This window comes from Notolepis coatsorum (assembly GCF_963971535.1).
Source record: "Notolepis coatsorum genome assembly, chromosome: 5".
NCBI classification, from domain to species: domain Eukaryota; kingdom Metazoa; phylum Chordata; class Actinopteri; order Aulopiformes; family Paralepididae; genus Notolepis; species Notolepis coatsorum.
Genome location: NC_140169.1, coordinates 129,645,824 through 129,673,014, shown reverse-complemented (window position 1 = coordinate 129,673,014; position 27,191 = coordinate 129,645,824). Strand labels below are relative to the sequence as shown.

The window sequence follows — 27,191 nt, the reverse complement described above, 5'->3', positions numbered from 1 at the left end:
ATAAATTTTTCCCATAATCTCTCCCCAAAACTACAAACTGTTTTGTACAAATTAATTATTGAGTGAAAAAGTTGGAATGTGTGATTAACATATTCCAGGAAGTATTATAGCTCAGTGAAATGATGAAAATTTGTTTATTGAGTGATTAACTGTTCCTAGAAATCCATATTTATGCATATGCTCACTACATGTATTTATTGCTTCATCTCCGCCCACTACAAACATGGGAACTCTCTACCCCCCCCCCATCTCTCTGAGTGGTTGTCTCGTAGTGTTGACCAAGGTGGTGGATGTCTCGGGGTCTTGGCCAAGATTGCAGTGACTGTTCTACGTGCACCACGAGGCCATGGATCAGCTTCTTACCGTCTTCTGTTCGTGGTCTGTCAACGTGGTTTAGAAGTGGAGTTCATTGCTGGGTTAAGTACTTCTATTCTATTCACATAATATGCTTACTACATATATCTATTCTATTCACATATATGCTTACCACTTGTATCTATTGCTATGTCCGCCCATCACAATCACGCAAACTGTCTAACTGTCCCATCTCCCTGTCTCCCTGTGAGTGGCTGTCTCGTAGTGATGACCGGAGTGTTGGACGTCCCATGATGATGACCGGGAGGATGCGACCCTCTCTGCGCCGCCCCCTTGCCTCAAATACATCCACCATCAGCTCTATTTTTTATCTTTCAAAATGTTCAGTTGCTATTGCATGCACTTATCTGTGTTTCATTACACTTATGAGTGCATGCTTACCAACTGTTTTGCCTGTTTTATTGCATTTACATTTACATTTAGTCATTTAGCTGACGCTTTTATATCCAAAGCGACTTACAAGTTCTGTACGACAAGTCATCAGGAAGGGTACAACTCTATCAGCTGAGTAACAATGTTCATCAAAGTGTTGCGTGTTACAGTGTAGGTTAGTTTATTAGGACAAGTGCATGACAGTAAGGTTAGTTAGGGTTAGATCTTTTTTAATTTTTTATTATTATTTCAGATAATGGTTGAAGAAGTGCGTCTTTAGTCGACGGCGAAAGATTGGACGGGTTTCGGTTGTCCTAACTGGGGTAGGTAGTTCATTCCACCATTGTGGGGCAACACTACTATCACCGACATCTAGGGAATGGCCCTTCTAAGGTTTCTCTCCTCCACATTGCCTGTGGTGCATTTTTTCCTATTGCTAGGTTTTAGTGAGTTTTTCCTTACCTTCGCGTGGGGTATGTCTGGGAGTGTTGCATTTATTAAAAAAAATTTGGACTTTATGGTGTTTTTGTTTTGTTCTTGATTTATTGTGATGTTTCTTCTTGACTTGTTTAAAGAAGACGTGTCGGGCCCATGGGGACATTAACGTGTGTTGTCGGGCCTTACAAATACATTTGATTTACGGGCGGCTGAGTGGCGCAGTGGGCAAGGCGCTCGCCACTAACGCAGGAGATGCTGGTATCGAGGCCAGCTCTCGGCGTTGCTACCGGCTTGGCCGGCTGTCATACTAACACCGGTGGGTGGGGATTGGATGTTGTGGACAGCGACTCCTACAGGTCGGTTCGGTGACGCCGGTGCGGCGGAAACAGGAAGTATCAGGGGCAGCGTGAGCCTCGCACGCGTTACTCCTCGCCACTGAGAGTTCGAGCTGCTGCGGTGAAAAGATGCGACAGGCTGCCTCCTCGTGTACCGGAGGGGACACGTGATGCAAGGCTTCTATCCTTACTACAGCCGACCAGTGGGAGGCATAGTCTAGCAACGTTCAAGACAGGGGAGGGAAGAATTGGAAATACGAAATTGGGATGGGAGAAAAATAGAAAATGGGGAGAAAAAGTGGATACAAATAATAATTTGATTTGACATGGGCCATGATATTTTGTCATTTTACCGAGCTGTATTGAATACTTCCTGGAATATGTTACAATCATTCATAATGACATCACACACTCCAATTCGACAACTCTCAGACCAGTCGAATTTGTTTGTAGTGTGAGATTATGGCCATATTTCTTTGGGTGGAGTGTTCCTTTAACATCCAGGTAAGAATACAAAGCAATGGCTTGAAGGTCACTCCTTTGCGCAGCGTTGTGTCATTGTGTTCTGTTCTTCCACTTCTTGTCCTTAACGTTTTTACCCCCTATATTTTTACCCCCTATATATTACACCTAGTGTGATTGAGGCAGCGGAGACAATGTTGTGCCCAGGTCTAACGTGTGATTGCTAGAGATTTAGGATACAAATTTATTTTTTTAAAGACGTGATTCAGACGCTCCCAGGATTGGACAGTAATTGTTCCATGTATATCCCCTTCTGGTAGGAGGACGTCTATAAATGGAAAAGCAGTGGGTTTCTCCCCTACCTGAATGGCCAGGATGTATCAGGGGTCAGTCAGGGACGCAGAGACATCGGTTTGATCCAAACTGCTGACCACAACGTATGGTAATGCTGTTGGCTTGGCCTGCCGTTGGTCTATTACCTATATTGCTTAGCAGACACAACCAAGAATATCGCTGCTGTGGGAAAGTACCGGCCTCTCCTGGATTCAGCCTATAATTATCACAGACATCCAGCAAATCTCTTTTTGTGGGAAGAGGGGCGTTTTGGCACTTAGCTATTTTCATTATTTATTCATTATTCTCATCGGTCAATACTGTATTCTTCTAAAAGCTCTCGCGTTTGGGTGACAAAATGATTAGTGAAGGACACACACATTTGCGCATGCAAACACACACATGCACGCACACACATGCGCATACACACACACAACTTGAAAAACCTGCTCCTCCTGCAGCTAATCCTGTTCAGATATGATCTGTAGTTAACAAGGAAGTATATATGTCTTTCATCAGTGTCGATAGAGGCCTGGGCATACACCACAGTCTGCTGACAGGCCTGCCTGCCTGCCTGAATGACTAATGACCACAGTGAGGTCATTTGTTCCAGGGTAACATAGGAGGGGCCATCAATGTATGTGTGTGTGTGTCTGTGTGTGTGTGTCTGTTTGCACACATATGTGTAATTTTTTCACCATCTTTTTTTTACAGACATAGGCTGTGCCTTTGACCTGTACATGGACCAGGCTTTCCGGGACAAGTATATAAAATACCAACCACTGTCAATGTGATAGCCGGCCTTGGGTACAGGTGTAGATATAGTGTACTTATATTCGGAAGTCTTGGCCATGTATATAAATGCACCATGACCGGTCTGAGAATTGCTGCAATGTCTAAGAGAAAAGCCAAACAAATGCTCTGTCTCAGCTATTATTGGCAGCTTAGCCGCGTGAAGAAGGAGGTGCTATGTGTACCCTTAAGTGTTCAGTGCTGCTTGGTCCCGATATATTTGATTCCATGTTTATGTAATATAATTTGTGGAACCAAATAAAGTATGAATGTGTGTCTGTTTGCACACATATGTGTAATTTTTGCACCATATTATATTTTTTGTAAGATTACAGTATTGTCTGATGAGAATAATGAATAAATAAACGTGTGTGTGTGTGTGTGTGTGTGTGTGTGTGTGTGTGTGTGTGTGTGTGTGTGTGTGTGTGTGTGTGTGTGTGTGTGTGTGTGTGTGTGTGTGTGTGTGTGCAGCACTGCAGGCATGGATTATGAGTGTAGAGGCCCCTGGGCACAGACGTCTTGGATCCCCCCCCCCCCTCTACACACAACACAAATGCAATCCAGTAGGCTACTAGTATTTAGTAAACTACAGACATCAGTTGGAAACACCTGTAGTTGTATTTGGTGGGTAGGGGGGGGGCTGTTAGTGTGCCCTAGGGTCATGACAACACTGGAGATCTTCACTGAATTCCTATTCTAGCCAAACTGTTCAGTGTTTGCTTGCCTGTGTGGGAATGCTTCTTTGTGGGAATGCAGCTGGACCCGCTGCCCGCTGGCCACCATCAGCCAACTAGCGGGGGAAATCCCCCCAGTCAGCCCAGAGGGACGCGCCAAAGGGACTGGTGGACAGGGGGTTTCAGCACCTCACTTCCACAATGGATCTCGGGGGGGGGGGGGGGGGGGTTGGTCAAAGAATGGAAGAAACTGAATGAGAGAGAGAGTCAGAGACATGAGGAAATGTGGACAAGAAATATTCCTCTGAGGATAGTGTGGGGTTAACACAAAGTCCTTGGGCCTTTCGAGTCACGAGTGGTGTTTTTGATGACACTGCCAGGGCTTCCACAGAAATCTTGTCCAGACCCGACCTGGGGAATGTTCTGGAACTCTGGCTGTCTTTGAAGAGCACGTTTGGCGGGATAGGAGAAAAAGACCAGAACGCATGAAGAAGGGGAGAGAGAGAGAGAGAGAGAGAGAGAGAGAGAGAGAGAGAGAGAGAGAGAGAGAGTTGAATCCTTAATTGTGCGATTGTGACACCTACTATACACGCATAAAATAAGTAACTTGAAATAAATGAATATAAATAAATTCGATCAATCTACACTGTAATCAACAACTATTTGTCCTGTATCATTATGAGGAGGCGGACGGGAAGCCACGCTCAGTTTTGTATTATGCATGAGAGATCCTCAGCTAGCGTGCGGGCCACTGGGGTCCACTGTTGCTATGGAGACCACCATAGCAGAGTAGTGGGGCACGGCAGCACACAGCAGACATCGCATCTGTGTGGGTCCACAGAGCCGGGGGAAACTGAAATACATGTCGTTTTTTGTTTTCATATGATTTCTCATTGCGACAAGGGTGATGCTGTGTATTACATTACCGCTTTCCAATCTCTTCAAAGATGAGAGAACCAAAAAGAATTTGTAGTGAGTGATCGGAACAGATGTTTTTTTTTGTTTTTTTTCCTTCATTGTTTTGGAGCCTGTTTAATGGTTTGCAGTGAGAGGGAGATGTAACAATAATACCGCTTTGGGCCACCGAGACTGATAGTCTGTTTAACAACGTTGAGCTAGTGTTTTCAGACAGGGCAGACTCTCTAGGGATGGTCTCCTTCCTGTACGGGCAGCGAGACAATACCGTTCCCACATTACCTCACCCCGGAAACATGCCACACAGGCAGGCAGGCCTCAGGCCCTGGAATGTGACTCCAATCACACCATAACAATATGTGAAAGCCAAGGTAGGAAAAAAAGAAAAAGAAGAAGGGGGGGGGGGGGGGGGGTGTGATGTTCACATTATGTGAAAGATGTTGGGAATGTTGACGAGATGGTTGTGTGTGGAACATCAGATCCTCATGCCATGCGGTGATGTGGGAGGAAGCTGATACACCAGGGATGTAGTGGCGGGTAAAACTCACCTAAATTCAATATACCCACGGAGCCTTTTTTATTTGTAGTAGTAGTTAACCTGCCTTTATAAGCTGAGAGAAATGTTTGTGATTGAAATGCAAACAGTAGTAGCCCATGAAACGGACACATGTGACATGAACATAGGCTATTCTTTTGTTTTGAGAGAGTAGCACAAAATTAAAGTAATTTTCCGTTCCTCAGCAGCCACTGTCTGTGGATGGACAGGTGGATGGAGACGGGGAATGAAATAAGATTGAAATATTCATGACAGTGGCATGTAGTGGTGGCAGATGCCCCTTCCCTATATATTTTAACAAACAGTATACAAAGCCCCCCCCCCCCCCCCATCACCTGACAACTCCCCCTCCTCCCCCTCATCCTCCTACTACACTGCCGCCATCTGTGAAACACAAAGGGAATACAGATTCTCCTATGCTCCAGTGAGAGCAGTGACATTGCATATAAAACGGTGCTGTTTGTGGTGTGTAGGCAGACGGGCAGGGAGGTAGGTGGGGAGGGGGGGTTGCGGGCAGTTCCTGGCTGATTTCCATGGATAGACAACAGGGTTTTGCTTTGCATAAAGAATGCTAGAGTCAGCTTGGGGGGCAGTAAGCCATTAAATTGGCCATTTGGAAATGATGTGCTTCACATTTAGGTTATATAAGGGACCAGAGAACTGGAGGAGTGAGCCGTGAACATGGGTCACACATTAAACACACTACCAAGCCATGTCCTCAGCTCAGTTTTTAAAGCATTCTGGGAATAACGTAATGTTGATAATAACACTGTAAAATAATATATATATATATATTTTTTTTTTACAATTCTTTGAATTAAGAGTGAATTAAAATGAACAGGGGTGTACTGCTAATACTCTGCTGTCTCATATGAATAGGACTATAAAGCAGTGAATTCCACACACTCCAGCGCCTCTTTTGTTGTAATATCCATGGTGCTTTTTCTCTAACTGTCAAAACACACCTCACCCACCCACTCCACCACCCACGGAGTTTCTTTTCTCCAATTAATGCACATGCTACGGTTATGTGCAGCTACACCCATACTGGGTCTCTGGGCACAGTACAGTCTCTGCATCCTTTGACCATGGGAATATTGAGTACTGCTGTCCTATTTGTGCCGGAGTCTAATGGTGTTCCCTGCCAGGCCCCCGGGGTAAGTAGGCCAGTAGCCTACTGTGCCTGGGTATGTCTGGCACGGTACAGTAACACAGTGCAAATTAAAATCTTCTGTACACTGTTAAACATCAAATACTGTACAGCAGGACTGTACACACAGGTTTAAATTCATGTAATCAACATCGCCCTCTGTAGGCACTAGGCAGCATAGAATAATAACAGGTACGAGAAAGCCAGCGGCCAGCCACTTATGGTTCACAAGATTACAAAATACACATAACATTTCCTTCGAACTTCCCTTTAGGTGGCTAATATGCTATGGGCCTACATTTAATACTATGCCTCGTGCATGGGGTTCGTTTTCAAACGTCTTTATACGACGTTGTAGCCATTCTGCAATCTGTTAAATAAAGTTTTCATTCATGCATTCATATCGGACTCGTTTAAATGTAACACATACAGGAAGTTCAACGTACAGTACTTTCCTGTCAAATGTAAACAAATTAACCACGCGGACCAGCTAGATAAGATTTCGAACGAGTAATTAATGCCTTGTTGTTGGACCATTATCTTTTTATTATGGAGTTAATGGAAGGAGGAGCCGTGAGTAAAACTATGTGTTTGCTGCAAGCTAACGTTAGAAATAAATTAACTGGAATTGGTAGAGCACTGAACTAAGTCAAGTGTATCAGCTTTGGTAATAACTCCATCCACATTACCTCTTCCAATATATTATAATAAATTAACAGACATTACGTTAGTGGGCAGACCCGCAACTCATATCCACACACCTCCAGACAGACGAATGTGGAAATAATTCCAGCACTGTTTTTTTTACCTTCAAAAAATTGCCCCAAATGTGTCATAAAAGGACACCTTTGCTTAAGCCTCATTAGCCTGCACAGGAAAACCCACACCTTTTTAAACTTTTAGAACAAACCTTTTAGTCAAGACCCTGATTGTTGTTTGCCATCATTTCCCCCTCATCCTTTTTGTCCTTACCCCAGGATGGATACACTGACCCATGTGGCCAGTGTGCAGCTGTAGACTGGGGTGTGTCTGATGAAGGCAGGTTCTACTGCAGAACATGTCACAACGTTATTGAGGTAAGCAGGGTTAGGATCAGCACAGGGCGAAAATCATGGAAGAAATCATAACAACTATAAACAGTAAGAAATACACAATATTTATTGATTCGGGAAAAAAACATTCGATACCGTAGATCATAACATTTTAATCAAAATGATATACATACAGTAGTCCTAAACTGGTTAAGCAGCTATTTAGATCATAGAAAACAATGTACAGTTGGCTGGTAATACATTTGAGTGTATGAAGATTGAATGTGGAGTCCCACAAGCCTCGGTTTTGGGGCCTAAACTAATTATTTCTATAACAATGACATATAGTATAGCTAAATTTAGTTCAGGATATCATTTAAAGGTTTCGGCAGAAAGCATTGTAAATTAAATGACCAAACTTAAAACATGGTTTGATAAACGAGTTATCTTTAAATTAGAAAAAGAAAAAAAGTTGGGTATAATAATGGATGATAATTTGACATGTAAATCTCACACAGCATATATAAAACCAAAGTTGTCTAAGAATATTTCTGTTTTGAACAAAGCAAAGTATGTGTTAGATTACAAGGCAAGGCGAATTCTGTATTGTTCACTTATTTTGCCATTATTTTAGTTACTGTAGAAGTGTGGGGCAACACATACATGAACAACATAAAGCCATTACAGAAAAGATGAGAGGATTCAAGAGAACAAACCAACAGACTGTTTATTAAGTCAGGAATTATGAAACTATGAAAGATATAGTTGAGTTCCGTATATTATTAGTTATAAGTAAAAGCAGAGTATTGCCAGAAAGCTTGCAGAAGTTGTTTGTTTTTAGTTCTGAGGACGAGAACCATAGAAGGAAATGTAATTGTAAGCATCAGATGCACAGACTACTTTAAAGCAGATGTGTATTTCAGTATGTGGTGTAAAACTGTGGAATTTTCTACAGAATGATTTAAAGAGTTGTGCAAATATCTTTCAATTCAAGAAAATGTATAAAGAAAGAATAATTTGACTTTATGAAGTTGAGGGATAATAACTTTCTTTATGACACATTTTTTTTCTCTCATGTTATTGTAAGTATTGATAGTTAAATATGTGTAATTAACCTTAGGGCGGCTATGTGGCGTAGTGGGCAAGGCGCTCGCCACGAATGACGGAGACGCTGGGCTTGCCTGTTCGAGCCCAGCGCTCCACATTGCTTTCAGTTTAGCTGGTCGTTCATACTAATACACATTGGCCGTATTAGGGGGTGGGAAACTGATGGGTGGGGATCGGGCGTTGTGGACAGCGACTCCTACAGGTCGGTTGGTGCGCCTGCGCAGTAGAATCAGGAAGTGTCGGGGGCAGCGTGAGCCTCCCACACGTTACTCCTCGCCACTGAGAGATCGAGCTGCGCAGGTGAAAAGATGCGACTGCTGTTACCTCAAGTACCGGAGGGGACTTGTGCTATGTATGACTTAGTCCACATTGCAGCCGGCTTGTGGGAGGCAAGAAACAGCGTTCGTGACAGGGGAGGGTTGAATTGGATGATACGAAATTGGGATGCGAGAAAAATATAGAAAATGGGAGAAAAAGTGGATCAAAAAAAAAATATGTGTAATTAACACATTATCTATTTCTATTGTTTATTTATTGTTTTGAGTAAGGGGCAGCCAAAATAAGAATTTCTTCTTCCTCCCTGCTCCTTTTCGCTCATGGAATGTGCAAATTGGGAGCTGCTTATATTATGAAATTATGCTGTTGTGCTTTTGTGGCGCTGTGCATTGCCATGAACGGAACAAATAAAAACAAAATTAAATGAAATTAGATTAAAATGTATTGTCATTATACAGCACAATACATTTAGCATCCAACCAGAGTGAAAATGTGACAGTAAAGTGCAATGGTAATATACAATGTACAGGTGATTAAACTGTGTATTAAATATATAAATTAGTACTACTGGGTGTAGTGCTAATCAGATGTATGTACAGAGTTGTAATACCAATATGTACAGTGATAGAGGTATGTATGACAGTATGGTCATAGTTAAACTGGCCAGCAGTGTAACTAGGTAAGGGATATGTACAGATATAGATATATAGTATCTACAGATCATGTGGCACAAAGCCCGACTTTGCTTGTTATATTTCAGCTTTATGTGCCCAAGTATTGGTGGTTTAACATGATACCTTATCTCTTGTGAAACCTACAGAGAAGAACAGAAGTCGTAGATGTACCTTTTGTGGCCGGCTCCCACAAAATGATCTCCATCTCCAAGGGACGCAAAAAAACTGGTTGGTCTCGTTCTTAGCATTTTCTAAATGATTTTGATAAATAATAGATAGATACTTACCTACTTTCTTATGGTTGTCACACAGTAGCGTGGAACACAGTATGCATATTCACAGTATACATAACAAGAAAAAATGGAAGTCACGTCATGAAAAGGTGCCACAGACATAGACTGTTATCAAAAACAAACGATACAGAAATACTATAAAAATACTTTATTGTCCTGGAAACTGTCTTGGACACATACAGTGTCTGCTGTATTAAAATAACATAATGCACATAAAACATGCATATATATATATACATACATACTGTACATCAATGCATACATACATTACATACATAATTAGTTTAAACAGTCATAATTATCACCATTAGAATCACCCATCAATATCCTACCATTTAGGGCTGACCTTCGAATTTCTTTTTGGAATTCAAAGCTTCAGGGCCGAGATTCAATTTTAATTCGAAGCTTCGAGATAAGAAAAAAATATTATAATTTATTTTTATTTTTTATTATTTTTATGTTGTGGGACTTGTACAGCACTTTGCTTTCATGAAATATTGTAAGCCGTCATTTGAGGCTTTATAAAAGCAGCACAATGAACACAAATCTGTCAGTGCAGAGTCCGACCTCGCCTTAAATAACAAACGGCATTGCTTGTTGTAGTTAACAAAGAGAGGCAGAGTTGATTTAGCAAAAAAAAAAAATCATATTATTTATTTTCTTATTTTCTTATTTTTTTTATAATCGAATTTTATTTTCATATTCGAATCCCATGCCCATCGAACGAAGCTTCGAAGTATTTAAGACAGCCCTACTACCATTATTATCAAAATGAGCGTACCTTTGTTGGCACCTTGATGGATTATTACATTAACCATATCCATTCCTCTGTAATATGCTTGTAGCACTGGATGGACGCCAGTGGATGGTCTGTGAGGGCTTTCAGTTCATTCTCAAGAACCAAGCTGAAGCGCTGCTGAAGTTGGGAGTCTGTCCCCAGTTTAAGGTCTGATTTAGAGAGCTCATATATACTGTAGTCATGATGATTCACTGAGGCTGGGCAACATGGAAAAGTAATATGGCGATATTCAGAAGGACCTTTCTTCCGTATTGATATATTATGTATTACGTTTATCACTGTTGGAGCCATTTATACATGTCATATATTTGTTTTCTTTGTTTTTGTATTTACTACTTGTTTTGTTACACTCTAGCAGTACCTATTTTGCACACTGGGTGGCAGGTGTGAGATGGGAACTTTAGGTATAGCGGTTCTCAAACTACAGGTCTCGACCCAAAGTGGGGTCGAGGGTAGGTGACAGTGGGGCGCATTGGCAAGTAATTTTTTTTTATAAAAACACTAAACAAAAAAAGTTAATGTTCTAGCAACATATTTAGGCTAAATATGCCTCGTTTTACAAATGTGTATTGATAACATAGTGCTGTAATTACATTTTCTAATAAATATGCATGATCAAGCTTTTATTTTGATATTCCTTAATTCCATGTTGAAATTACACGATACATTAAGTGTGGGGTCGCCCAAAAATATCCTAAATAAAATGGGGTTGTGGTATAAAAAAGTTTGAGAACCCCTGCGATAGAGGCACAGTTTTTACCATGTCACTCACCGTACCTGTCATCTAGCGTGGTCGCAGGTAGCTACTATAGTATCACACACCGTACCTGTCATCTAGCGTGGTCACAGGTAGCTGCTATAGTATCACACACCGTACCTGTCATCTAGTGTTGTCACAGTTAGCTACTATAGTATCATGCACCGTACCTGTCATCTAGCGTGGTCGCAGGTAGCTACTATAGTATCACACACCGTACCTGTCATCTAGCGTGGTCACAGGTAGCTACTATAGTATCACACACCGTACCTGTCATCTAGCGTGGTCACAGGTAGCTACTATAGTATCACACACCGTACCTGTCATCTAGCGTGGTCACAGGTAGCTACTACAGTATCACACACCGTACCTGTCATCTAGCGTGGTCACAGGTAGCTACTATAGTATCTCACACCGTACCTGTCATCTAGCGTGGTCACAGGTAGCTACTATAGTATCACACACCGTACCTGTCATCTAGCGTGGTCACAGGTAGCTACTATAGTATCACACACCGTACCTGTCATCTAGCGTGGTCACAGGTAGCTGCTATAGTATCACTCACCGTACCTGTCATCTAGCGTGGTCGCAGGTAGCTACTATAGTATCGCTCAGATATTGTTTGATGTATTTGTGAATGGTGGTATGGATGAGTGCCTGAATACTTTTGTATGGAATCTCACTTACTATTTGCTTTGTAGGATGATGTGCTGTGTCAGCTGTGGAGGTTGTACCTTCAGAAAAGCCGACAGGCCTACACCAAGAATCCAGTGCGTGTTCCAAAATTTAAAGTGGTAAGGATTACAAATTTAATTCTCAAATTTGTTTCAAAGTTATTGTTTTTCAGTTTTTAGTCTCATGGTTTCACCTTTTTCATATTGTAGTTAATCCTACAGATTACTAATCCTAGAGATAATCTTACTACCATAGTATTTATATATATATATATCTGTCTGAATATACCTGCAAATAACCTACTTATACACCTGCATATAACCCATACAACTCTGCATGATAGCATGTAAAATAATGCTGTATAATATACTGTATATATATATATATGTGTATTTATTCTTACCGTGTGTCTGTATATGCATATAATCCTTTTTACATATCTGTAGATATTATATATATATATATATATATATATATATATATATATCTGTACATATCCCTTACCTACTCTTACTAGTTACGCTGCTGGCCAGTACAACTTAATACCATAGTGTCTTTATACCTGTATCACTGTAAAAATAATACCATAACACCACATACATCTGATTAGCATTATTAAGCTTTGTAGCACGGAAGTTAACGGCAACCTAGAAGAATCTAATGTATCAAATTGCCACGATGATTGTGCTGAATTGAGAATTGATTTGAAAAGGAATGGTGGGATTCCCACCCCTAGTTAGTATTCATAGTGTTCTCACGAGGAGTCATGCATTTCCTACCAAGCAGGCGTCTACTAAGATGTCTGCGGCGATGGTGCAATCGAATATTATGATGAATTGATCCCTAAATGAGGCAAAGGATGTACGGCAGTGTTGTCTTCTTCACCTTCCCCACCACACTCCTTCCTACGCAGAGCTGTCTCTACAATGATATAATATATTCATTATTCATTATGTTAAAGGTTATATTAACCTCATAAGCATCGGACGGCCCGACGGCGGCACTTTATGCTTGACTACTGGGTCGGGGCTGCATTCTTCGCCAATCATCCAATACACGCTCAAAAGTAGAATTTGCCGCCGTTCGATCGCCACCACACTCAACCAATTGCGTGCTTCGGGTCTCGAGTTACATGACGATATATCCGGCGAGCGTCATTTGACAGGCCGCTCCGTCAAATGACCATGTCCAGTTCTGAACGGTCTAGAACTGACCAATCACCGCTGATGGCGAAAATGATTGATCACCATTGTAGCCAACGAGCGTCCGCTCCGAAAGAGATCGCAGACGGGCGGGTGAGAGTGGGGGAAGGTGGGGAAAGTTGACGAAGAAGTCCGTTGTTGTGACTCCAGCTTCAGAATTAATGGAAGTGGATCGCCATTTTGGATAATCACGCTGTATTATTACCGGTACACACATTACAAAAACCTTTCTCAAGCACACATTTTATATCTTTATAAAATTTGGACCTGTACTACATAAGACTTCAGGCTATGGAACTGCGTTGTTTTCCAGCTACTACCTCTATGCTGGAACTTAAAAACACGAACCACTAAACAGAAATGTGAGTACAACCTTTTACTTCAGTGTGTTCAAACCTCTGTTACTCTATTTCATTAGCACTCAAAGTGATTCTTCAGGACATTACCTTTACCTGACAACTTCAGAATGTTACCTTTCAAAAGAGACCAGGCTCATGCATGTGCTATAATTATAAAGCTAAGCTTTGCAAAAGAAAAAGTATGCAGTCGTCAAAAACAAAAACGGCCCCGTTTTGGGGGTGATGCTTAAGAGGTTAAGAGTAAAGGTAGCACCGGTTCGTTTACTTCCTGTTTGGGGGCAGAGATGTCTTGACAGTGGAACACTGCTCCACACACTCCACCTGATGTCATCAAAGTCATTTTTACAGTCTGCTAGTAACCTTCTGTGGTGAGACGTGATAGAAATCCAACACATGAACCACCATTATCACGATGCAGCCGTATGGGTTCGAATCCCAGCGCTCATGCTGTAGTTGTTACAACTCTCTTTCACCTCCCTGTCATGTTTCCATTCACCGTGTTGTCAACAAAAGCGGAGGGGGGGGGGGGGGATTTGATAGAGCGGTCTGTCTGCTCTGTTTAATCCACAAATCCATCACTCATGCACACCCCTCTACTCGTAAACAAATGCTTTCTTTATTTTAACTCTTTGTGTGTCTCTTCAGCGCACTAATGATCCTGAGTCGGACAGTGCTGCAGAATCGGCAGTGTCTGCTAGTGAAACCGATGGTGAGGGATACTGGTCCCGGTCCAGCGTGGCTGGCTCTGCCCCATCAGGTACAGTCGATAGAAATGCTGACTCGGTCCTCTATTTCCTGTTTGTGTGCACAATGACACTTAATATGTCAGAGCTGACATGGCTGTGTGACTACTACGTTGGAACGCGACATTTCACATTTTCGTTACGCTACATGTTGTTTGCACCTGTGTACTGCCATGCTTTCTGTTTCTCTGGGAAGTCTTACAAACATGTAGGAGCAGAAAGACTCGCACAATATGCACGCTTTGTAGCACGGAAGTTAATGGTAACCTAGAAGAATCTAATCGAAATGCCACGATGATTGTGCTGAATTGAGAATCGATTTTAAATGGATTCTAAATGGAATCGTGTGATTCCCTAGTTAGTAATCATAGTGTTCTCACGAGTTTTGTTTTATTTGTCACGTATAAAGTCATGTATAAAGTACATGTACATTACAGTGAAATGCTTGGTTCTGTATGAGCCCCCTGAGAATGTGCTTCATATAGTAAAACAGTTTAAAGAATAAAGTCCAAGCACTACAAAATGTACAATATACAATACCAAGATGGTGTCTACCAAGATGTCTGCGACGAAGATGTAATAGAATATTATGATGAATTGATCCCTATATGAGGCAGAGGATGTACGGTGCTGTCTTCTTCACCTGCTCCACCACACTCCTACGCAGAGCTGTCTACATCACAGCTTCTGAAACACCTCTGTCTTATTTTAACAAACAAAAAAATACTACTTACAGCACCTTTAACTGCTTGGTGCCACTGTTGAGTGGGTTCATTTACGTATTATTCAACTAGTAGTAGTTTATTCAGTCATCACCACAATAAAATATGCACAATCATTTAACAATATTTGATTTGGCAGTGACTGAAAAGGTACAGACTGAAGCATAATGCTTATACATGCCTGTATAACAAAAGTAAGACTCCAAAACAGTATTCTAAAAGAAAATAACAAAAAGAATAATTATTCACATTTGTAATCTTCAAAAATAGCTATATAAACAATTTTTTAAACCAAAAGCAAATGACTCATTCTTAAATGTATATCAGCATTGTTCCACAAGTTAACCCCAACAATAGAAATACACATCCTTTTAATCCCTTTCTTAATAGCTTTTTGAACAGTAAATTTACAAATATCTCTCAAATCTCAAATCTTTCAAAAACCTTTGCACACCGTCCGGGAGTAACTTTGCTTTAGCTCTGTACATTATTTGCATAATTTTATAATAAACCAAATCATAAAATCTCATAACATGAGACTTTTTTTTTTATCCACTTTTTCTCCCATTTTTCTATATTTTCTCCCATCCCAATTTCGTATCATCCAATTCAACCCTCCCCTGTCACGAACGCTGTTTCTTGCCTCCCACAAGCCGACTGCAATGTGGACTAAGTCATACATAGCACAAGTCCCCTCCGGTACTTGAGGTAACAGCAGTCGCATCTTTTCACCTGCGCAGCTCGATCTCTCAGTGGCGAGGAGTAACGCGTGGGAGGCTCACGCTGCCCCCGACACTTCCTGATTCTACTGCGCAGGCGCACCAACCGACCTGTAGGAGTCGCTGTCCACAACGCCCAATCCCCACCCATCAGTTTCCCACCCCCTAATACGGCCAATGTGTATTAGTATGAACGACCAGCTAAACTGAAAGCAATGTGGAGCGCTGGGCTCGAACAGGCGAGCCCAGCGTCTCCGCATTCGTGGCGAGCGCCTTGCCCACTACGCCACGTAGCCGCCCATAACATGAGACTTTAACCCTTTCACTGCCGCACTACCAAACGGTTAACCCTTTCACTGCGACAATACACAGAAGGTTAACCCTTTCACTGCCACACGACAGCCGACCGTCGGTTGTGTGATAGTAAAGGGTTAACCTTCTGTCGTGTGGCAGTGAAAGGGTTAAGAACAGTGGTTGAATGATAATAATACAAATGAAATTAGGCTAACCCACTATTCTTTTTATTATTGTAATTAATTATCTTAAATTTTCTTTGCAAATAAACATACAAACAAGAACGGCACTATAAATACAATTTAAAAAAATAACAAAAAGAAAAAAAGGGGGCCTCACAAATTCTCCTCCCTCTTACAGGGAACTCCAGTGACGGCTGGTCGTCTGCCTACTCTGGCTCTTCGGACGCCTCCTCGTACCTCACGCCGCGCCAGAGGAGGAGCCGCGGGCTCATGAGCTTACCCAAGACCCTGGCTCTGTGCCACCTGGCTCTGCTGTGGGCCAGGGAGGCCGTCACTCTGGCCGATCTCCTCAGGTGAAAGGGTGTACTGGGGCGGACCAAGCCTGATGCTGGAATGTCATTTCGCAACTACTCGTCTTGACAAATAATTGTGATTACCGATTTTCAATAGTTTAATTTAAGTGGAGCCCAGCATCAGTGATGCCAGATATCTCTTTGCAACAAGATCCATGTCACCCACTGTGCTACTAAAACACTAGAACATTTAAAAACACACTTCTTCAATCAATATTAAAAAAAAATATATATATATATATTTCACTATTTATTTGTAATTTTATCTAAACTATCATGCACTTTGCTACTAAATAATCTTCTTTGCCTATATTACTACCTACTGTGCTAATCCGTCTTTACTACTATGCAGTCAACACTGCAGCATCCAGCTTTGACGAAACAGTGTTACTTAGCTGCCAGAGTTGTACCCTTCCTGTTGACCTGTTGTACAGAACTTGTAAGTCGCTTTGGATAAGTCGCTTTTTAGCTAAATTACTAAATGTAAATGTACATTGCAATGTACAAACTGAAACAGCATCTGACCTCTGACCTCTCTGCGACTTCCTCTGCACAGAGATTTTAGGTATTTAAACGAACTGTTTAAAACGTGCCACTTGTAGCAAAATAATGCGCATCATTTATCAAGCGAGAGTAAAATGTATGGGAATCATTTTTAATATATGCTATGAAAAATATTTCAGCTGCCAATTTGACTGTTCTGAGTCTGTAAAATGTCTGCTCAACATCTCAGCAGGTTTCAATGTTTCATAATGAGGAAAATATTGATAAATAAATCCCTGTGTTTTCTTAACTCCGCAGAATACATTTTTTTTTATCCACTTCTCCCATCCCAATTTCGTGTTTCCAATTCTCCCCTCCCCTGTCTTGAACGTTGCTCGCATATGCCCCTCACTGGTCGGTTGTAGGGAGAATAGAAGCCTTGCATCACGTGTCCCCTCCGGTACACGAGGAGGCAGCCTGTCACATCTTTTCACCTGCCAGCACGGACTCTCATTGGCGAGGTGTAACTTGTGGGAGGCTCACACTATCCCCGCCATTTCCTGTCTCTGCTGTGCAGGCGTCCCCCAACCGACCTGTAGGAGTCGCTGTCCACAAAGTCCAGATTACCACCCATCGACTTCCACCCGCTGACTCTGTCAATTGAGTTAGTATGACGGCCGGCCCAAGCCGGAGGCAACGCCGACAGCCGGATTCGAACCCGGTGTCTCTTGCGTTGGTGACAAGCGCAATGTCCGCTGCGCCGCCACTCCGCAGAAATTATTGTTATTTAATCTATTGCTTCTGTCGTTCTCTGAAACCCTGGTATACAACTTAAACTGCTTATCGAGGGTTTTTCCTTACCTTCGTGTGGGGTATGTCTGGGAGTGTTGCATTCATTTAATTTATTTATTTTACATTCTATTTTGGATTTTCTGGTATTTTTTTCTTTTTTATTTATTGTGCTGTTTCTTATTGACTTGTTTTAAAGAAGACGTGTCCGGCCCATGGGGACATTAACGTGTGTTGTCGGGCCTTACAAATACATTTGATTTGATTCATTCAAATGACCAGTGATGGCTAATCTGGTAAAGCCAATGTTTGAGACTCATTCCATCAAAAATGAGGTTGAACACCTCATTGTTGTCGCACTTTAATAAAGTAATGTTTTTTCTAACGCAGACTCGTGGACGACGGCCACGTCCCCTACCTGAGCGCCTACGAGAGCTTCCCCGAGGACATGAGGCTGCACGGCAGAGACGCGCTCATCTTCAGGGCAGAGGTGAGCGCTGCTCACGCGGAGCACTTCAGCTTTTAACGGTTCATCCATCGTGTCAAAGTGTTTGGGGAATTGGAAGCAGCATCCCCGGTGATACCGGCGCTGAGGGAGAGTTGGCTCGGGTGCAACAGAAACTGCCGCTTGCCCCGACTTGTCTTATTCCACCTGCCACACCTGCTGCGCATTTACATATCAAGCCTGGAGATCTCACCCTGGCCTGTCCCCCAAAGGAATTTCCATCTGAAGTTTCATTGCCAGGATGAGTATCGCATCACATTAGCATGTAGGTGACATTTAAAGGGGCACTTTCAAAACTAATTATAATACTGATTTTATTTTGCACATAAACTCACACTTTGCACACGTTTATTTAGTTTGACGGTTATTGAGAGTGAATGAGTTTACTTATGGCCACGGCTGATGTCATCGGGGACATTGAATCCTTGTGTTTCTTCATCTACATCATTTCATGAAGCCGTAATTAACACAACACAAGGATTCAGTGTCCCCAATGACATCACTGCTGGCCATATTCAAACTCATTTACTCTCAATAACTAAATGATTGTGTGCAAAACTGTTTAGGATGTATTTGGGTTATGTGTGTTATTTTATTAAAATAATAAAAAAAAAAATTGTGTGAAGTGCCCCTTTAAAGGATCAGTCTTGTTATATTCAGCATTTCTTTTCCCAATATTTCAGTATAAAAAAAATCTTTGTAAGGTTTTTAGCAGGGATGCACCACCTTCTTCACTGCCGATACTGATTCTAAACTTTCAGTATCGGCCGATATCAAGTACTGACCCGATCCATCACTTTTACTGAACAGTATAGACTTTAACCATCAGTTTGGGGTCATTGGACAAAAACTATTGAGATATATAATATTATATAATTTTAAAAAATCCATTAGAGAGATCTAACATTCTCATATGTGTTAATAATAATGTAGCAAATCAAGTCACCTTGCTTTGATTTTCTAGCACAATTGTTTCTATTTGTTATTCATTGTTGTTATTTGTTGTTATTCATACAATTGTTATTAATTTACCATTTGTATTTTAATCACATCCCTAGTTAGTCTGTTACACACTTGGTCAGAACTTGACCATCTCAAGCACCTAAAAAAATGGTTTGGTACAGATGCTGATATGTTTGGTCTGAATCTATCATGATGCTGGATAAGGCTGAGACGATATGCCATTTGGAAGAATCGATAAATCGGGACCAAATTATCGATAAATATCGATATCTTTATTAGTATAATTCTTTTTTTAATTATTATTATTTAAACAACAAATGTATGTTTATTTTGCAGCAATTCTTTGTCGTTGCCGCCATCTTTAGTGTTACAGATTTCCCCATTCAAAACTACCACGGTGATCCTTCTCATTTTATAGTCGGTGGTCTCTGGATGTGATGAAGGAGTGCACTGCATATTGAATGCACAGTGCAGAGTTGCAATTCAACTGAATTTACATGAAATGGGGATGTTTTAACTAAAACATGCCACAAGACCTAGTATTTTAGTATAGTATAAAGTATTTAAAAAAAAAAATAGAAATGTACACAAGCAAAAAGAAATGCATGCCACTTATCGATTTCACAGTTATCGATAAATCGATAAGTGGTCTCAGCCTTAATGCTGGATATGATATGATATTAAAGAAAATAGGTCTAGGTCAGAACATAACCAGAATTCAAACCCAACCCTCTTTCCTTGATCCTCCAATCACATCTGTTGCTTCCCTCGGATATGGGGGTTTTGAGACGGGTTCTTAGTTAGAGTTTGTTAACGGGTGAGGTTGTGTGTTTTCCTCTCCTCCAGTCCATTCCCTCTCACAGAGCCCTTCACAAGGAGGCTCATAGACTAGCCGTGTACCTGGGCCTGCCAGCCTTCCCCTCCATCACCCAGCACTGTCTGCTGCACCCTGCCCTGCTGACCATCCGCTACCTCGCTGAGGCCAACCTGCCTGGTGAGACAGGCTGCTCCGCACACTTAGAACTCACACAATTAGAACTCAAGACATGCACGCGCCTCAAACCCATCCTACGTAATGCAGACGCGCCGGCAGGTGCACTCAAAGGCCAGAGCAAAGATAAGATAAGATATTCCTTTATTAATCCCCTTGGCGAAATGCAGGCATCATAGCAGCATAGGGGAGGGGGGATGTACAGGTATGGTCAGGGTAATAGAAGAAAGACATAAATATAGGCAGTATCTGAATATAAAAATATGAGAACAATAAACGGTGTAAACAAAGGTAAATGTAAGTGTAAAATCGGTTATAATATACGTTGCAATAAATATATAATAAAATAATAATGTAATCTGAATATTAGGGCTGACCCCTATTAGTCGATTAGTCGACTAATCGGTCGAAAGGAGCCGTAGTCGACTGCCAACCTCTTAGTCGTTATTCTTTTTTTTTTATATCATTCTTTCCAAAAGAAAAGAGGCCTAGAAGCGTGGCTAACGCTAATGGCACGCATACCAGAGGCTAACGAAAACAGTCACAGAGGCACTGAAAGAGGATTTCACCCATCTAATGAACACACTAGACTAGACAAATATCAAGATGTATCCATCAGTGGACCAATTGCATGCTTTTGCAGAGGACAAGAAGCCTTCAGTCGACTCCTTCAGACATTAAGCACCCCCCACAGCCCAAATGGAATGCTAAATAAAATAAATATTATACTTTTTTCTTTTCTTTTTTTTATGTCGACTAACGGCAAATTTTGGCCAATCATAGTCGACTATCCAAATCCTTAGTCGGGGACAGCCCTACTGAATATATACTATGAGTAAAAGTGAACAGTATACAAGAGGTGCAGGTCTGTACCCTAACTGGCATGATATACGTTATAGTCCGAGCAGGTTTTGGTGGTTAAGAGTCAGACACACTTAGTGGTCAGACATTCCTAATTGTTCTCGAGTTCTGCAGCCATTAGTTCTCCAGCTGCTGGCAGCAGTCCATGCCCACGGTTGTGGAGCCTGATGGCCGCTGGCACGAAGGACTGGCCGAGGCGGTGAGTGGAGTGTCAGGGGTGATATGCGTCTGTGGTTGGATGTGCTCCTCCTCTTGGCTAGCTCCTCATAGAGGGCTGGGAGGGGTTCTCCAGGATAGCAGCCAGCTTCCTTCTCATCCTCAGCGCTTTGATGCCCAAACATATTTTTCTAACCGCGGTTATAGTGAAACTGGTATAGTCAGTCACCTAGACTCGCAACCACATTCATTACCACAGATTCCTCTGCATAGTCGATCACCAAATGGCATAAATGGCAAAGTCAGATGCTCAACGAACCTGCTTTACCTCCTTTGAAAAGCAAGGTTTTAAAGGAACATGCCGACATTATGGGAAATGCGCTCACCGTCTTCTCCAGAGTCAGACAAGAAGATGGTGGAAATTGGTATCTATCTTCTTGTCTGACTCTGGAGAAGACGGTAAGCACATTTCCCATGATGTTGGCGTGTTCCTTTAAAACTGACGTACGTGATGCTGAATGTGGGGAGATTGATGTCTGTAGTCTGCTGTCTTGTCAGTCGTTGTCTTGCTGTCTCTGTGCATTGCATGTGAGTTGTCCTTTTGTCACTGTACCACGTGCGTCTGTCATACTGGGGAACCTGTGGGTTGTTGAACGTCTCTGCTCCATTATCACCAAGACAGGTTCCTGTGTACATTCTCTATATATTTGGCGAGGAAAGCATCCCGATTGGGAATTGAATTGTCGTCTCTCCCGCTCTATCTCTCCGCTAGACGAGCTGCATGACTGGGTGTGTCGGGTGATGGAGCAGGCCGGTATGGTGGACAACTTGGACAAGTATGTCACGTATAAACCCAAGTCCAGATATGTCCTGCCGCTCTACGACGTCCAGGCAGCGGCCTTGATCATCGTCACCATGAAGTTACTTTTCAAACTGGACGATCACACCGAGTGGTAACTCTCTTGTTGTTTTCGTTTGTCGTTAGTTTGGTTATTTATACTATAAATATAGAGCGGCTGCTTTTCCACTGATGATTTGTTGTTGGACGATAAGAGGCTTCATCACTGCTGCGTTTCAACTTAATGTCTTTGCCACAATTTCAATGTTATCTTTGTCAGTTATTTTCTCGCATAGTATTTTCAATTGTTTGTCTTTTGTAGGACTTTATCCAATGGTGAAGGTGGGAAGATCAAGAAAACCCCAGGTATTTTATGATGGAAAGCTGAACTGGCAACCTTCCTGTACCTAGGTAACATCTGTTCTTATTGACTGCATTTATATGCATTATGACATTTGTTCTTATTGACTGCATTTATATGCATTATGACATTTGTTCTTATTGACTGCATTTATATGCAATATAACATTTGTTCTTATTGACTGCATTTATATGCAATATAACATCTGTTCTTATTGACTGCATTTATATGCATTATAACATTTGTTCTTATTGACTGCATTTATATGCAATATAACATCTGTTCTTATTGACTGCATTTATATGCATTATAACATTTGTTCTTATTGACTACATTTATATGCAGTGTAACATTTGTTCTTATTGACTGCATTCATATGCAATATAACATTTGTTCTTATTGACTGCATTTTATATGCATTATAACATTTGTTCTTATTGATTGCATTCTATGCATTATAACACTTGTTATTGATTGCATTTATATGCAATATAAAATTTTTTCTTATTTACTGCATTTATATGCAATATAACATTTCTTATTGACTACATTTATAGGCATTATAACATTTCTTCTTATCGACTGCATTCATATGGATCTTCTGTCCAGTATGACAGACATGTAATAAGACTGTTTTGAATTTGATGAACGATTTAACTGTCAAGAAAACAATCTCTTAAAAGTTTAAATTGTATTCAGTATAATTGCAATACTTTTGTTTAGTTGAGGACAACACTGGTATAGTGTAACCTTTTGTCTCATTGCTTTTTAAAGTTTTTTTTGGGGGAATTTCTGCTTTATTAGATAGGACAGTGAATGACAGGAAATCAGGGATAGAGAGAAGGGGATGACTGTTCTAGGCCGCATTTGAACCGAGGACGTTGTGATTACATCATGCGTCCTATCATGGTGAGCCACCAGGGCTCCTGTCTCATTACTTTTTAATGTCTGTGGGACAGAACCATAGAAAACCATAAAAAGAAATATAGGTGTTTTAGTCACAAATCTTTTCTTTTTGTCAATATAATTAGAAACCCTTTTACATACAATGATCTTGTGTATTGTGCAACATATCTTAGTATGTACTGTGATTGTTAAGTGGTGTATAGCACAGCATAATTCTTTTAATGAAAATAAACGTTTTCTAAATGTTTTTAATGCTCCCAGCAACACAAACGTAAATCCCCATTGGAAAAAACAAACAATGCTTGTCTTAACATCAACAACTATGTCCCGCTAATGGAATGTCCTGCACAGACCTTTTCAAAATGTGGAATCCTGCTTGGGCTGTTTGTCCTCATTCCGTTGGCGTCTACCATCCTTCTTCAAGAACTTTTCAAATGACTTTACACTCTACAGTCAAATAGGATGTGTCATGCATATTCAAAACCTTTTGCAACAGGAATAAAACTAACAAACAAGGGCCAAGACTGTTAGCAGGTACCTGTTCTTACAATGTTGTGTAAAATGACAATAGGCGCTGGTTATGGCATGAGTTGTATTGAAGAAAAGAAGACAACTGCGCGTTCAGCTCCATAATAACCTATGTTACCAGGGTATTGCATATCAGGGGACAGCCAGGCTTGGCCACACTTAGCACTTTGAACTGCAACTTCTGTATGAAAAGTGCTATACAAATAAAGTTATTATTATTATTATTATTACTCTTCCCTTGTGTATTCATTGATAGTAAAGTAGAGATGCACTGATACTTGTGTAGAATACTAGTGGGGGCGATACAAGTTTCATAGAATTGCCTAATGTTAAAAGCACAATGTTTTTAGTGCACAAAGGCATGCTAAATGTTAGAAATAGGCTTCAAATAGGGATTATATTGCAATAATTTTTGTCCAATGATCTCCAAACGAATTGGATTAGATTAGATTCAAATGTATTGTCATTATACAGCACAAATACAGTACAACGGAAAGAAGTTTGGCATCCAACAAGAGTGCAAATGTAGCAGTAAAGTGCAATATACAATGTACAACAGGTGATTAAATGGGTACAAAATATACAAATTAGTACTACAGAGTGTAGTGCTAATCAGAGTTGTAATGCAATGACCTCCAAACTAATAGTCTTTAGTCTAGTTTTTGTTTTGGATCGATTTGACTTTTGGACTTTCGGATTGGTGTCGATGGTGAGAAGGTGGTTTCCCCGCAATGAAGCAATGTTTCCTTTACACCTTCCAAATTGACAGGAAACGACAGCTTCAGTACGAGGAAGTGGTTTAATGTGATCCAGCCTGCCCTGACCAGAGCCAAGGAGACACAGCAACACAACATCGCCAGGTGAGACAGGAAAGACATTTTGCACCAATTCAGGATTACCGTAGATATTTATTTGTCATATGCAGAGTTAAACAGACAGTTGCATCGTACAATGGAAATCTCACTTTGCTAGTCCCCCCTTCACACAAAATCGCAAAATATAGACATAAACTAGAATTAAAATACTAAGAAAATGTTTAATGCTAAAATAAAGTGTAAAATAAAATCTTAAAGGTGAGATAAATAAAGTAGAAAAGGCTCATATATAAGAGTTCTCTCAAATGTTCTAAATGATCTAGCCGTTGAGTTTCCTTTTTCTTTCTCAGGAAACAGTGGAAGTCCCTTAAACCTCTGTATCCGTCGAAGAAAGACAAGTCTGTCATTCTCAAGAGGAGACGTAAGTGTCGTTCAATTAGATGTTCATCCCCTTCCATGGCGAGTCCACTATTTACATTAAAAAAGGGCCATAAAATAGCTGGAGCTAAACACAGAAGTGTTCTCTGTTCCCTCCGTCATTAATTCCTTCCTCTTCCCACGATCTCTCCCTTCACTCTCCAGGCATCACGGAGCAGCTGCAGATCTGCTTTGAGAAGCTCTCTGGTTCTGCTCCAGGCCCGCCACCCTCCTCCCCCAGCAGCTTCAGGTTCTGTTGGGGCGACTCGGAGGGAGGGGACGGACCCAGCCTGCACCACGAGAAGCTGGACAATGTTGTGTCACTGGAGAAGGGAGTCCTTAACCCAGAGTACTGGCACCCGATGCTGCGGCCCTGTAAAGACGGGTAAGCTCTTCTGCGGAGCTATTTACCGTCATGTGATGTAAATGCCAAGTTCAGGCTACATGATTGTACCCCCTGATTTCCCACTTGCTGACAGTTTTTGGGGATCGCCGACAAAAAGCCCCAGATCAGATCAGAGGCAAATCATGGACCTGTCTGTGATGAGCTACAGCCAATGACGGCGCAAGACACAGGGGGGAGAGAGAGAGACTTGACCAAGAGTTACATTGGCCTTGATTGAGTGATTGATTGAACATTTTATTAATAGGTTGCAGAATGGGTACAATACAGTACGGCTCAATACACACAATTGTTAAGGGGATGCAGACCAGAGAAAGACTTTCGTCTTGTTTACATCAGGGTCCCCCATTTTCAATTCATAACCTAGTGAGGGACCGTGAACAGAATGAAGTAACTGTCTTGAAATTTATATTGGTCAATTATATTGGTTACACTGTTTATTATTATTATTTCTCATTTTCTTTATATTCAGATCAAATTGTATTCTTTCTACTATTACCATGCCTTTACCTCCCCTCCCCATGCTGCTATGATGCCTGAATTTCCCCGAGGGGAATCGAGGAATATCTTATCTTATCTTTATCTTAAAAGCTGACAATTCATAAGCTTTCTTGCAACTGTTCAGCCTGTCGCAATGTTCGGTGACCCTGCATGTTATTAGAGTGTCTCTTATTAGTTGTCATTCATTCAGTCATGATTTTAGGGAGATTTTAAAAGGGGGATGGGCGGAGATCTGGGGGATACTACACAGCCATTACCAAAGTGCAGGTTTTGTTCTCCACTGGAAAGAGAAACTGTTAGAACCTTGCCTTGTAGTTTCTCCAGTGTATTTGTGTGATTTTAATGGTTTAATGGTTTAAAATGATAGCGTTTCTACACGGAATTCCAAGGAAAGATTCCAATCACTCTGTGATTACCAGATGTTTACGTTGTCTGCGGCAATGAATGCACCTCACTGCCCAGCCACTCTCAGTTTCACTAAGCATTAATTTCTACAGATTTCTCATCTACACTTTCTTCACATTAAAATCACTGCATATAGGCAACGTTATTGAAAATGAGCTTTTATTGTTCATCTTAACCCGTCACCGGTTTGTTTGTTTACCTCTCAGCTATTGCAGGAGCCACTACGAGGAGGTGGAGGCCACCCTCCCCAAGAGTTACGTTTGGCTGCTGGAGCTTTTCTCCTTCATCCTGGGGGTGAAACCGGCCAGTGTCTACGAGGAGGTGCTGAAGGTGGAGAGACGGTTCCTCAAGACCGACAAGTCCCGAAGCATGCCGAGAGGCACGTCCCGGAGAAGAAAAGCAACCCAAGCGACTTGTCCTAAGAGACCAAAAAGGGGGACCTCATAATTATTGTGCACACTTAATTTATTACCTTTAAACTGTGCTTTTATTTTGTATTTGAGTCAACACCATGCTTTTTATTTTATTTTATTTTTTATTTTTTTTTATTTTTTGTATGTGTCTGCTGTTTCTGGCATTTCCCAGTGTATATGGCATTTTTGTACACAATTGTAATATACAGATATGTATTTGATTAAAACATTTATTATTCCAGATAATCGATGCCCATGTCACACATTT

The 27,191-nt window shown here is 41.2% G+C and overlaps 1 protein-coding gene across 1 annotated transcript; it reads left to right on the top strand.

Moving 5' to 3' along the window:
- The first annotated feature begins 6,861 nt into the window (after positions 1-6,861).
- On the top strand, positions 6,862-27,159 carry taf1b (TATA box binding protein (Tbp)-associated factor, RNA polymerase I, B). The gene is made up of 15 exons (XM_084314894.1): positions 6,862-6,975; positions 7,380-7,478; positions 9,637-9,718; positions 10,629-10,729; positions 12,041-12,133; positions 14,221-14,332; positions 16,414-16,588; positions 18,251-18,350; positions 20,175-20,322; positions 22,109-22,289; positions 22,497-22,540; positions 24,739-24,829; positions 25,135-25,205; positions 25,367-25,586; positions 26,717-27,159. Exons 1-15 carry the CDS (start codon positions 6,952-6,954, stop codon positions 26,955-26,957), a joined length of 1,782 nt encoding a protein of 593 aa, XP_084171020.1. The 5' UTR covers positions 6,862-6,951; the 3' UTR covers positions 26,958-27,159.
- Positions 27,160-27,191: the final 32 nt, after the last annotated feature.

Bases quoted from the DNA above. Each gene is read 5' to 3' on its own strand.
- taf1b (XM_084314894.1), top strand. From the start codon at position 6,952: ATGGAGTTAATGGAAGGAGGAGCC. The intron at 6,976-7,379 runs GTGAGTAAAACT...TCCTTACCCCAG, and splicing joins AGTTAATGGAAGGAGGAGCC to GATGGATACACTGACCCATG. The intron at 25,206-25,366 runs GTAAGTGTCGTT...TTCACTCTCCAG, and splicing joins TGTCATTCTCAAGAGGAGAC to GCATCACGGAGCAGCTGCAG.